This window comes from Centruroides sculpturatus, unplaced genomic scaffold, assembly GCF_000671375.1.
Source record: "Centruroides sculpturatus isolate CEXI.00-Female unplaced genomic scaffold, Cexi_2.0 scaffold122, whole genome shotgun sequence".
Lineage (NCBI taxonomy): Eukaryota > Metazoa > Arthropoda > Arachnida > Scorpiones > Buthidae > Centruroides > Centruroides sculpturatus.
In genome coordinates this window covers 877,243-891,874 of record NW_019384345.1, presented here as the reverse complement: position 1 = coordinate 891,874, position 14,632 = coordinate 877,243, and the positions used below count along the sequence as shown (strand labels likewise).

General features: G+C 25.5%; 1 protein-coding gene across 2 annotated transcripts; it reads left to right on the top strand.

Annotated features, from left to right (window-relative positions):
- The first annotated feature begins 307 nt into the window (after window positions 1–307).
- Window positions 308–14,417, top strand: LOC111635547 (serine/threonine-protein kinase pakE-like). Of its 2 annotated transcripts, none has more exons than XM_023380543.1 (5): window positions 308–534; window positions 2,330–2,370; window positions 11,773–12,318; window positions 12,397–12,612; window positions 13,698–14,417. In XM_023380543.1, exons 1-5 carry the CDS (start codon window positions 492–494, stop codon window positions 13,875–13,877), a joined length of 1,026 nt encoding a protein of 341 aa, XP_023236311.1. In that variant the 5' UTR covers window positions 308–491; the 3' UTR covers window positions 13,878–14,417. The 2 variants fall into 2 exon arrangements, with proteins under 2 accessions (XP_023236311.1, XP_023236307.1); XM_023380539.1 differs by having other exon boundaries at window positions 309–534; window positions 12,394–12,612.
- Window positions 14,418–14,632: the final 215 nt, after the last annotated feature.

Genomic DNA, 14,632 nt, shown 5'->3' with positions numbered 1-14,632 from the left:
TAAACATATGTTAATTAACGAAACAATTATGTATTACGTATATAAATATGACGTTTATGTTTAACCAGTTAACCATTTTTAAATATTAAAATCTTACGGAAGCGAAAAGTAGGGCAAAAGAGTATCTTCTTACGGGACCAAATTACGTGAATAGAAAGTGCAGCAGCAGTTAATGCCCTAAAGCATTAATAACAGTGAATGTGGCATGCGATCGACCGGCTGTCCGCCAGGAAACGGGCCTAGTTTTTTGACACGTGATCGGTTTCGCGATTATGCCACCAGATGGCGCGGCCGTTTGTATCCCGTTATTCATTGAATTGACACATATTAGAACGCGGTTAAGTTTGATGTTTTGTTAGTTCGAGTTAAAGCGGTGTCAGGTGCTGATTACTCGTCCGTATCTCACTGGGAGAAGTTTATAAACTTCTTTTATCCATTCACTTTTTCAGATATCAATGCAAGCTCTTTGAATAGCTGGGGAAAAAAACGGAATGATGATACCTTTCTCCTTACTCATCCTTGTTACTTTATTAAGTAAGTATTTACATTCTTTTAAAAATGTTTATTTATTATTTTACATTAAGTTATCATTATCAAGAGCGTAATTTTTTTAAAATAAAGTTATTGATATATATTATAATTTAATTTTCATATGTCAATCTCGTTTCTACTGAAGAACTAGAGCGCTTTAATCTGTATATCGAATGCAACAAGTAGATTAGCTAATATAAAAGTATAATTTTTACGTGATAGTTTTATATCTACTATTAACTGTCTTTGCAAATAATATATTTCCACACCACATGTGGATATTTAAGAAATATAGGGCCTATATATAAAAACATTGCCTGAAGTCATTTTACCAACTTTTGTAATTTAATAAATTTAACCCATTTTCTAATAAAAGGACGCGTATATTAAGATCACATTTTAATATTAGTGCATTTATGAAGTTAACGTTTTTAGAACAAACTAATATATATAATTTTTTTAAATATTAAACTTAATATATATTATATTTCCTCTTTAAATATGCACTAATTTGAAAATTAAAACAGTTCACATGCTTATAATGTATTTAATACTCATTTAGAGGAAAATAATAATAATTCTTTTAAAGGTAAAATAATAATAAAAAATATAATTTTTTATTTTTTTTAACTTCAAGCTCTCTTTTATATTAATTAAACTTATCAGAAATAAGCAACTTACTTTAGTTTTATTTTATTAAATTAATTCTTTATTATTTCATTATTTGAAAAATTATGAAAATTAGAATTCATTGCGAATTTTTTAAAGCTTTTACAAATTCTTAATTTTAATATAAAAAATTATACAAATTTATCGAAACTTTATACGAAATCTTTTGTAATTGCATTTAGTAATTGCAAAATTATTAAATAGTTTATCAAGAGATTTGATTTCAAAATTTACAAAATTAATAGAAAAAAAATCTTGTTTTTATAAGTTTGAAATATCTTTATTGTTACAAAATTATAATCGTAATATTTGCAAAAAATATTTTATGTAAAAGGTTAAAATCGCTAATCTAGTTTTCTAATGGAAAAAAAGAATTTCGGCTTAGTGTAAGAAAAAGAATTAAAATCTTAACAACCATAAAATTTTTTTTCTTTCTTTCTTTTCTGCTGTACTGAACACGGATCAAATCCTCATCAGTACTTAGCAAATAGTATTCAAATAATTCCTTTTGTTCTACCCACTAATGTAATGCCTACTCTTACTATCAAATATACAATTAAATCCATTCTATTGCTAAAAAGAAATTAATGTATTTAGTAGATGTTCGATGCAATCAAGCTAGAAGAAGAGCGTAGGCTAAAACTATTATTGTTAAAGGGTGTGGTACTATCAAAATCCAGGTTACTTCTTTTCGAGCTTAAGACAAGAGAATTACAGACTTCAAACTGATATTTAGAAATATTTCGAGACTAATGAGGCCTCTATGAAGCAAGTATCGTATTGTTAACAATACATGAGACATTAAAACAAATGCATGAAGCTTTCTGTAATCTATATGCGGAAAATTCCTGTGCTACATCGAAATTATAATTAGTTCTAAGGGTGAAAAAAGTTTCAAACCATAATTATAAATTACACTCTTTTTTGAATAGTCATATAATGGTTTTTAGCGTGTTTTAGTCACGTGATGGCAAAAAATTAATAATTTTCGAATGACATAAAATTATTATTATTATTAATTTTTACATTTATCTTTAGAAAATGGACGAATAGTAAGCTACAATAATTTTGACTGATTTTCTTTTATGAAATAATATTTAAAATCAATTATATAATGCCTTTTTTGCAGGTACAGGTACCTCATTATCAATAATATCGTCAAACGGAACAGTGAGTATTTGTCTGTTTTATGCAAATCTAATTGAAACTATTACATTATCATGATAAAATAAACATTTTTCGATAGAAAGATTTAACTATATTACTGATAATAACATCATATTTAGCGGAGTTAATGAGTTATAAATGGCAAATAAAGCTTTATCATGTTTAGTGAAGTGATATTTTATAACATCACAAAAGAAATTATAATTATTCTTAATAAGATTAATTTACCAGAGACAATTTGATTGTTTATTTTATAAAATAAAAATTGCATTAACATTAAAATAATGATTTTTGCTTGATTGAATAAGTGGTTACAATTGTTTTGACTAGAACGTAACCTTATGAAGATCGACCTTCTTTCAACTGAAGCGTTATATTGAAGTTTGCATTCGTTAGAGCGTTAAGAAATCTGTTGTCTACTTTTTGTTAAGACTAGAAAATTACTCTTATTGCGGTCGTTCGTCGATTTATAACATTTATCCTCAATCGTATAAAATTTTAACCCAACGAAAAATACTTCGAGTAGCTCATACAAATAAAAATTTCTTGCCTTACCCTATTTATTTAGAACTTTTGAAAATTATGTAACCTCTCGGCCATTCTTAAAAGAATTTAAACCATAAAAATATAAATAATAAATTCCCCGGAAGACATCAAAATAATTGTCATTTACATTATCCAGTCAGTCACGCTTAAGGGTCTTAAACTGCAAAGGCCTATAGCCTATGGGAATTTTCAATTGAACATAATGAATGCATACGGGTGATATGGGTAACAGGCTAAATGCTTAAGGTTAAGGAACATTAGACTACGATTAAAAATAAAAAGGAAACGTGACTAGACCTATAGGTAAACGAAACAAAACAATGCAAATGAGATCAAGTTCAGGTATTAAAGAAATGAAAGTTATAATTCGAGGAGGAAACTTTTCACTATTCGGAAGGAAATATGAGCGTAAAATAAGATCGATGAGATTGTTCAGTATGACTATAAGATACGATAGCCATGTAGAAAAATCAGTATCCACGAACCGAATAATAGACATAAGTTGAACTAAAATATGTTAAGTTTAACTTCAATTTTTATATTTTAAACTGGACTATGTTTCTTATATTTTAATTATTTTAAAAAATATAAAATTAATTTAAAAACTATATAACAAAAATTAAAATTTTTCAATATAAAATACGAATTTGTATATATAATAAAATAATTAATCCATAATTCTGGATTAATTATTTTCTTTCCTTTTTCTTTCATTCTTTATTTCTATGTTTTACATTTTCATTCTTTACTTCTAACTTTCCTGTTTGCAGCAGCATATTTTATCTCATTATTAAACTACAACTGTACACTATACAGATCTTTACGAATTAATAAAAATTTTTTGAACAGAATACGAATGTCATTTGGCAAAAATAAATAATCTTAGAATATGCATAATCATTACCATACAATATGAAGAATGCATCACGTATATAATATATACATATATATAATAAATATAAATAGGATATACATATAAATAGTACATGTATATAGGATATATACATATACTATTTATATGTATATATCCTATATACGTGATGCATTCTATATACTTAATATGTACAGTACTGTACTATATACTATATGCATCCTATATACTTAATTACTTTATAATATTATTAAATAATGTATTATAATATTATTAAATATTATAATACATTATTTAATAATATTATAAAGTAATTATTTCTTTAATAACTTAAAAATAAAGAACGATTTAATTAGTATAAATCGTTCTTTAATATGCTCTTATCGCGCTGTGATGAACCTATCTTCACTTGTACTTAATACAGATTCATGATGAATGACGTATTTTAATATACAAATTCATTTAATTAATACATAAAATTAAGTATACGAAGTACAGCACATGATATTAAAATTTACAATAAGGTTTTATGTATATCTTAATATGAACACGTATGGAAACATTAATCAATCAAATTAAAAATGTGGAGGTCTACATGTAAATCAAGTATTGTCATTCAACAATTCCTTATTTAACGATAATTCCTTTATTCTTCGTAAACAGACTTAAAATTCAAAATATAATTGTAACTTTATTGCTTTTAGCAGACATAACATAATTCCTTTTGGCAAGTTATAAATTCTATATCAATTAAATATTAATTTAAAAGTAAAAAATCCTTGAAAAGTTATGTGCAAAAGTTTTAATTATAAGTGTAGGATCATAAACAGTAAATATCCTTCCTAGTAAATAGCAAAAATATCGCGATATACTTAAGTCAGGAATGCAGAAATCAAAATACCTGACAAGATAACTGTCGGCTGATTTCCAAATTACTTTCGTGACTGGAAGGTACAGTATAAAGTTCCCTTTAAAATATCTTTGGGTGCCAAAATTCACTATTAATTTAGTATCAAGAACCTTATCTTGAACGACATTTGAAGGCTATAATTATCATAAGAAACTGGTATGGTACTCATTATTCAAAAACCATAACCTAATTTTGATAAAGCATATAACCTTCGAATATTTTTCCTTTTCTTGGTCGTTTTAAGGCACTTGATATTTACAAGTCGAATTAATTTTAAATAATAAAATGTTAAGTAGGATGCCGTTCAATGAAATCTAAAAGGTCTTTAATTCTATTCCTTAATATCTAAATGTTTCATTCATATTTTTGTATGTCAAAGAAAGCGAGTTTTCCATTGATATGCTCTGGAGTTAACCCCAAAGTCTAAGAGGATAGTAAAGTATTTATCGTTATCGAAAGTCATGAACTAGTATTAAATAGGTCGGACGCTACCTACAATCAAAATTTTAATGATTGATTGATTATATTTATTATAAAAATTTTTATTGATGTGGCAATTTCACTAATTTTCAAAAATGTCTGCAGGTGAAATTTACTTAATTAGTTATATAATTCAAAAGCCTAATTGTAATAGAATACCTTAAATTTTAAGTATGGGCCTTATTATTTCGATATTAATTCCTCGGTGTTATTTAAATTGCCAAAAATTCATTTCAGATGAAAAATACAATTTAATTGGCGTTTTTTTTTATTCCTTTAAGAATTTTCAACATTTGATTAAATAACTTAAAATCTGATCATTAAAAGTTGAAGCCAACTTAACGTTGCAGTTTCTATTGTTAAATAATTGATTAGAATCTAAGTTCCTATCATTTTTATTGAAAAAGTCATTATTCACTATTAATAAGAAACAACAACTTAAAAAAGGAATCTAAAGTTTCATAGTCGAGTGTTTATCATTTGTCATCACAATAGACTTTTTATAAGTATGCTTTATAATTGGATACCCTGAAGGACATGGATGTACTCTTTCTTCTTCAGCACGCTTAATTCTATACACCGGTTATGAGGTTATTGTTTTCGACACCTAGATACAGGTAGAACGGATACATTAATATAACTTTTTTTAAGATTCGGGAAGAGTTATAACTAAATGATCTAATATTTAGATCCATTGAAAGTGAATCACGAACAAAAACAGTGTTTTTTGAATAACCTCTCATGTTCTACAAATAATTAGGTTAATATATTTATGAAAATATTTAAGCTGCTTCCTAACATAAATAATGATATTCAAAACTTAAGTTTATATCTTGTTAAAGATGATGCTATTTTAGTAATATGTGTCGAATGTAATTAGTTATTTTTATTTTTTAAAAATTTAATCTGATAACAAGCATATTGTAGCGTTACCCATAAGTTTTTTTTTATCTTGTAAGTGGAGGTGACTTGTTAACCTTACTTAATTCTTTATGTCTGAAAAAATAGTAAGGTACTGAAGATATGTATAGATCTTAATAACAGAATAATAGCACATTTGGTAATGTTGTCTGTCGTGTTTTTTATTCTAATCTTTTTCATGGAAATATAACACTATAATTATTGTTAGTTTTATAGTTTGAATTAATTTAAACACATATCCGGATAAATACCGTTCTAACTAATGCTCAAGGATATTATTTTATGATTCAATATAAATACTTACTTTATATTTTTATTTCTCATTCAGTTAAAATTGTGTTAGTAATCACATATTAAATTCTTAATATAGCTGTTATATATTTAAATAAATTTATAGTATATGAATTTCTTTTATATTCGTTTCGACAACTTGCTGAAGTTACTTCCTGATCTTTAAAAAAAAATTAACTATTTTCCTAAATTTAATTGCTTCATCCCAATTATCTGTGTTAGCGATCTATTTTATTTCTTCGTAATCTTATTCATTAAATAAACACATCAGATGACTTAAAAAGCCTACTTTAAAGGAAGAGGTTTGCCTTTATAAGTTGAATTTATTTAATATTTAATTATTTTGATAAATAAATTTATATGCTATCTAAAAAACAAGCTTACTCTAAGTTTACATCTAAATATGATTTATGAATTAAATAAAAAATTTAATCCATAAATGAACAATATGGTCCTTTAATCACGTTTTATTAAACTGTTTATAAATGCTCATCAAGAAAAAAATAGTCTAATTTCAGTTTGTCAGAAACAAGGTCGCCAGGTGGTCACTTATAACTTTTACCCACCCTTTTACCTTGAGTTCAGGATTAATTTGCTTATAGGCATGCAAGCGTAAGGATACTTTTTGCAGTTTTCAGTTTTTAATAAACGTGACAATTTTAATAAATTTAGTTCATTTTTTTTCCTATTTCAAAATCTTTTCTTTGTTAATTATCTTAAATTTATATTAGACTATATTTTTATTATTTTAATATAGTATTTTAATTATAATTAACGTATTCCGTATATCCATTAACATCAACTATAATGCCTCCGTAAAACGAGTTTAAAATTAATAACTAAGTAATATGGGCATTACTATTTGTAAACAACTTTATCGAAAACTTACAATAAAAATTATTGATTAGTATTATTAAAACATTGAACTAAATATAAACCATGATTGAATGCTAACATTGTTTATGAAGTAATTTATAATAAATTCAGGTTAACGCCTGTGGCTAATAGTCGAGCAAAAAGATCACGTATTTAAATTAATTTCCTTATTTTAATTTTGCTAAAGATGTTATAGGCTTGTATACTAAACATTGCAAAAATATATATTTAGAAAAAATAACAACAAAAATTTATTAAAAATCATATTTTGATTGTGATCTGAATTATAAATTTACATTTTAATACACTTACTAGATAAGAGATAAATATTTTAATAGTGTGTTAGTTATATATTCATCAATAACAGTGTTATTTATTATAACAATTAATAAGTTCTCAAGTTAGCCTTTATGTTTTATTAATCACGCATTGTAGTTTGAGAATTTTACATATGTATATCAAACATCATTATTTAATTTTTGAATATATTTGTGATAAAATTAACAAAATTAATAAGAAATAAATGGTAAAGCTTTATTAAAATTTATTTTAAAATTTAACAAACCGATTTATTTTATCCTAATTTTATTTATTAAATTATAATAAACTTATTACGAAGTATTGATCACAATCAGATATGCAATATTGTATTACGTATGCTTTAATAGTACATTTATAAATGATATTTAGCTTTAAAAAGTACAAGATATATAAAGTATCGCTACATTACAACGTAAAAAACCATTTTATCATAGTTTATTAGCATATTATGAAATGTGAAATTTATTGCTTATTGATTACGAAATTAGCCTATTAATGATAAAATAATGCAAATTAAATAAAAATACAAAAAAACCGTATAAAAATACAAGAATCGAATTCAGTAATACAGACCAAGGAATATCTAAAATCTCGAATTACCATCACGTAGAATGCTGAAATAATCGCAAAGAAAATTCAATACAAATTCTCAAATTACACAGCATCTTTTAAAACAAAGCATGGATTCTGATAATGGAACTAGACATATCCTGAGGTAATAAAAACATTCGGCGTGATGCTGGCAGGTGCGAGGTACATGTGTTGTTGCTGTTTAGGGAAAAAAAATATTTAAAAAAAAATGAAAAATTATTCAATATTTCCTACAGTTCTTTACACAATACAAACTTCCTAAAGTTAACATTTCATACTATTATAAAAATCTATTTTATCTTTATAAATATACATTACATAGAGTTATTCACAGAATTAAAAGAAAAAAAATCTTCCTGTAAATATCTAGAAATTCATTTTATGCCTGAAGCCAAACCTGATTCTGTCTACAAGAACATAATTTTGAAAAATGGATGCAAATAATGGTAGTAGTGCAGATATTCCTGTTTATGTAATAAATTTCAGGAATAATGTATAATAGGTTTACTAGTTATTTAATAGAATAAAAGAGATCTTTTGTATATATAATTCATATACTGGGTCTGATTCGGATTATTCTTAACTATTTTAATTATTAATCTACGTTTAAACTCTGTTTGCAAGTACAAATATATTATCGTCAAAGCAATTAATACCCAATTAAAATCTATATATTTTAATTTCTTAAATTCATTAGTTTTGTAATAACTATTTTGAAAATAATATTTATTTCAAAATGACACAAAATAGATTTGGCCTATATTACATTTATTAGGCCTTATAATTCTAAAATAACAGAGCTAAAGTTAAGCAAATGTCACATTTGACTTTGAATTTTTAAGTAATAAATATATGTTGTGAATGTAGTTTTATACTGGTCTAAACATAACTTTATTTAAGTTAATACTTTGAATTATAGATTCATATACTAAAAATCCCAAGTTTACAAAATGGTAATTTTGGGAGCAAACGAGTAGTTCTGCGATTAATGTGAACTAATTTCAAGACAGGGTTTTTATGAAAATAGGTTATTATTTTTTCAATAAACGCTATTAAGTGATATCTCTTATTAAATATTGATTAGATAAGGTTTATTGATTTTCTACTGTGTACGTATTTTGAAAAATGGACAAAAAATAAGTTATGGTAATCAGAATGCATTAAAAATTAATTACATTTTTAAACGAAATTTAAAATTATTTAGAAATGTTAAACCAAAATGTTTATATTAAGCGATCTATTATTTTTAATTTTAAACAAAAATTGCAAATAAATTAAAGTAACACTGTATTGTTTTTAATTATTGAATTTTTTATTACTAATAATAAGAGTAAGACACTTAATTTAAATATTATACTGTATTAAATTTATGACTGTAAATTTAATATATAATGATTAAAAAGAGAATTCATTTTAACTAAACTTTAAAAAAATAAAGATGATATTTATATGCGGACGAAGCAGATACCATTTGCATGCATTATAGAACATGCTCCCAATAACCCAGTCACTCAAGATAAGAAATGCCACACCTTGCATTGAGAAGTTTCATTCATTCTCTAGAGAAGGAAGTTTTGCTAAATCTCTGTAGATAGCATGCTAGTATTGCCTGGAGATCAGACGACAGACTACATCATGCAGAAAGGAGAACAAGCGTGTGGCTAATTTAGTAACCATGAGATAAGAAAAAATCTGTAACTCTTAAATATCTTTTAGAAATAAATTGAGAAGGAAACATATAACATTTTTTTCCGTATAAGTTAATTCTGTTTGTTAGTGGCTTAACAAAATTATAAAATTTACACGTTCAAAGAAGTTTTTAATCGTTCTAATGACATTTTAAAATTAAACTAATTATTTATCAATCTATTAGTTCCTGTTTAATTGATTTAATTAAGCAGGAAGTGATATAAAACATACAATTAAATTAAATATTTTTGAATATTTTTGCGATAATCTATATAAACGAAAAAACCTGCGAATGATTCGTAAGTTAATTCAGGTTAAAAGTATCAAAGGTATTTAAATTTTTATGGTAGTTAAAATTAGATATCGTGAAGACATTGTCAATACTTATTCATTAATATTCATAGCCATATTGCCAAGATGCTCCTGTAGTTTGACGACTGCATTCGTTTTTTTTTTTAAATATTTAAAGCTATAGGCTAAACTCGATTCTTTATTTTTTCGACACTTCCTCAATGTTTATTGTTTATGAATTTATAAGGCATTGCTGTAGGGTTTATTTTTTTATCTAAGAAAAAAGTTTAAGTTCTATCCTGCGGTGTTTTATTTTTCACATTCTAAATAGGACTGTACAGTATAAAAAATCGAGATAAATTTTCATCCTGATATACATTTAAATTAAATAGAAGTTATTAAATTTTAAAAATCTTATTATTCATTTTATTATTAATTTAATAAGGACTTAAACAGAGATAAATAAAATCAGTTTTATATACTTATTAAATTATCAGTGCTAAAGAAAATTTAATTATTTAGATTTGTAATAAATTAGATCATGAAGCCATTAAATAATCTGGAGCCATTTTAAAAAGGAAAAAAAATGGTTAAAGGCATTAAAACACTTTAACGATAAAATAAAACTGATGTTTTTTACCTCATTAAATTGGCAAAGTTCTGATGAAAGATTATTCACAATATCACTATTATGGTTATATTTTATAAGAAATGTACCGATAATCGTGATCGTTAAATTATCTTACAAGATCATTATAGAAGTTAACACAAATTTAATTTATAACAATCTATTATACAATCAATTTTATTTTCATATTCGATGCTAAATTTCGATGAAGCAATCTTATATCGATATTTATAATTTAGTAATTTTATTTGATTTTTTTTTTATTAAAATAAGTAATCATATAAAAATTAATTCAGATCTTTATATAAAATTAACAAAACTTCCATAGTTGAAATTCAACTTCTTGTTCAAAATATTAAATTATATAGCTAACTTTATGATAACATCAAAAAGGAAAAATTATTTTGCTGGTCTTTATATCTTTCAAACTTTATGAATATTAAATAAGTTTGTTTAAAGGGAAAAAAATGACGGGAAATGCTTTTGACGGGTTTGCTGCAATAAGTTTCATAAAAATTTGATTGTTATATAAAAGTTCACAGATTTTCAAATTTTGTTTGTAAACTGTACTGTACGTTTAAAATATTTATGATATTTACTGAGTTTATAGTTATTAATTTAATCCATCTTGCTAATATATCGAAACTAAAGGAATTTTTTTTATCTCAGTACGAAGGTATCCAACAATATTGTTAGTATTTTTTCCTCTTATGGTATTTTATAAATTTATTTTCGATAGCCTATGTTATATTATTTTTGTAAAGTAAAATTATTTTAACAGAACAAAGTGTATTGTACACTATATACAAAATTTCTTTAAATATTTTAATATAATAATAAAAATTTAAGTTATTAAAAATTTAAGAAGTATCGAAGAAGTTATTCATTTTTTTTTACAAAATTTATATTAAGACCAAGCAGACACCGGTCCAACTATTTATTTTGAGATATTTACTAGTTGAAAACTGCAAAACACATGATATATTATAGGTGTTAGTAAAAGAAGAGGTTAATCCAGGAAGGAATAATACCAACTTTCGAAGATTTCCTTTTACATGGAGACGAGCACATTTTCCCATTATTCCACCTCGTCTTAGAGTAAAATCTATCAATCGAGTGGTATCGTCGACAACCAGCACAACGACAACGACGACAACAACAGAAACAATTCCAACTGATTCAAATATTCGACCAATTGATATATTTGAAATTTCTTCATCGGATAACAGTCCAGCTATTGTATGGCCTGTGCCAAGAAGACCTGCATCTAGAAGATTCCGAACTCCTTCATTCACAACTTCTGCACCTAGGGTATTACCAAAGTTGCTTCAACCGAAACCCACTCGCCCAGCAATATACAGTTTGGATGGATTTGTACCGAAACCTTCTATACAACGAATAAGCACTACTGAAGCACCACTAGAAATTCGCCGACAATATCTTCTTACTAACAACAACAACAACAATAACAACAACAACCACAACAACAACAACAACAATAATAATAATAATCTACACGAGAAACGAAAAAAGAAGGTATCAATTGTCATTTTGAAATATATTTTTTAAGAACCTAGATTATTATTTATCTCTATATTTACTTCCTTTTAGCAGAAAAGTCGCCAGTCTCTTTACGAAGATGACGATGATAAAGGTGATAAATATGGTTTAGGTCGACGTAAAAAACCTGTTAGCAGATATACAGCTTTCGCCAGGAAAGGTATACCAGGTATAGATTATCCCGTCAATGTCAGAATACCTCAGACAAACTTTGATTGTAGCTCACGACTTGGTCCTGGACTGTATGCTGATCCTGAAACAGACTGTCAGGTAGGTTTGGACAAAATAAGGTCAGATAATGAGATAACTATTTGCAGATATAACTGCCTTTATATTCATAAAACTACACTGAATTTAAAGCTTAGTAGTTACACAGCTGATAACTGATAAAGAACCCTATGTTATTTCTCTATCTATTCAAGACAGAGAAGGGAACAACAGTCAATGTTCATTGTTTCGAACAAACAGAATTCAAAAAAATTTTATAAAATTATTTAAATATTTCTCTTAACGTTGTGGTGGACGAATTCTCATTCGTCCACCACAATATTAAGAGAAATATTTAAATTACATATTGATTGTTTTCTTACATACTGATATGAATTCTATAAGAATTTTAAACTATTATTACTTTTTAAAATTTCTTATTGTTATTGTCTAAATGTCTTCAAAGATCCAGCATACGATGTCAGAATATACACTCAAAGAAAACATACCTTGAAGACATATTCTTATGTCTGCAAGGTATGTTTGCTTATAAAGTATACTTAAAATATAGAGTATGTATTAAATATATATTAGTTAAATTTTCTGCGGACCAAATTTGATCTTAATAGGTCACTTTAACGCTCACCATTAACATCAATAATAATTTTATCATCATATTGATGATGATGATAAAATTATTATTGATGTTGAGTGTTGATTTTATATTAAATTTTTATTATAATTATATTTAATATATTATATAAAAAGTTAGAAGAGTTGTACAATAAAAATAGTTCAACAGCAACACGAAAATTCCAAATTAAATAAATCTTTCTAGTTAGAATAATTCATATTATTTTAAACAAACTCAAACACTTTAAAGTTACTTGATACGGATTATTATAAATTAAGCTTTATTTAGGAGATTATTAGTATGCTCTTGTCAGATTAATTTATGAACAAGGAATCGAAAGATTTATTGTTCAATTTATATGAAGAAACCTAAATTCTCAAAATTAGGGCATTATACAACTATAATCTAGAACAACTTTTATGTATTCGTATCATTTTTCGAAATATATCAAGTCAAGTTATAAAGTACAACAGTTTATATTCAACTCAAAATTTTATAAATTATTCTTTTTCAGGTATGGCACATGTGTCCCGGTGGTAGCCTCGTACCGCGTCACAGTTTTCTCTGTCCAAACGGAACAATTTTCAACGAATTTAGAAGAATTTGCGATTGGTGGTACAATGTGCGCTGCGAAAAGGACGACACGAGGAAACGAAGGTCTGTAGACGAATTGGCTCCCGTCTTCCAACTTTAAATATTGATCCACCGTTTATAAACATTATCATCTATGTAAATATGTATTCATCTGGAGAACAGTGTAAAGGCTCAACTAACTAAACTTCTTATTCCTTCAGCAATCATTATTTATGGGATTTTGATTAAGATTCAGTTCGAGATGACTGATATTTAAAAACAAACAAAAATATTTCATTAAGAATACGACTTATTCTTATGAAATTTTCCATTTTGTATATAGTCTATCCTTTGTAAACGAAATGTATGTTAGATATAACAACATTACATTCATTTAATAAAATTGCATTCTGTAAATTTTCAAAAAAACTGTAACTAAAATATGCGCTTCAATAGAAGATACAACTGAAAGATATACGGCATGTAAATTTAAGATGTATATTTTTCATATAAATATAAAAACTGACTAAAATCAAAATTTTAAGTCATGGAATAATTCAAGAAAGGGAATTGTTAAGAAAAGACTTTTATAATTGCATAATTTGCACAAGTATTTTTATAATTGTTTTAAAGTAAAGTTATTATTTTTAATCTTTGAACGTTTGAGTTAACGGTTTTCAATATTCTTCTATCGGAAAATACTTTTATAATTGCATAATTTGCATAAGTATTTTTATAATTGTTTTAAAGTAAAGTTATTATTTTTAATCTTTGAACGTTTGAGTTAACGGTTTTCAATATTCTTCTATCGACATCTATTTTATTAATTTTTCAGAAAATAATAAAATTCACAATCCAAATTTCTAATCAATAACT

What these genes read in the sequence shown, in the direction of transcription:
- LOC111635547 (XM_023380539.1), top strand. Translation starts at nt 492, where the DNA reads ATGATGATACCTTTCTCCTTACTCATCCTTGTTACTTTATTAA. An exon ending in CATCCTTGTTACTTTATTAA is followed by an intron (nt 535 to 2,329) that starts GTAAGTATTTAC and finishes CCTTTTTTGCAG; the next exon opens with GTACAGGTACCTCATTATCA. An exon ending in ATCCTGAAACAGACTGTCAG is followed by an intron (nt 12,613 to 13,697) that starts GTAGGTTTGGAC and finishes ATTCTTTTTCAG; the next exon opens with GTATGGCACATGTGTCCCGG.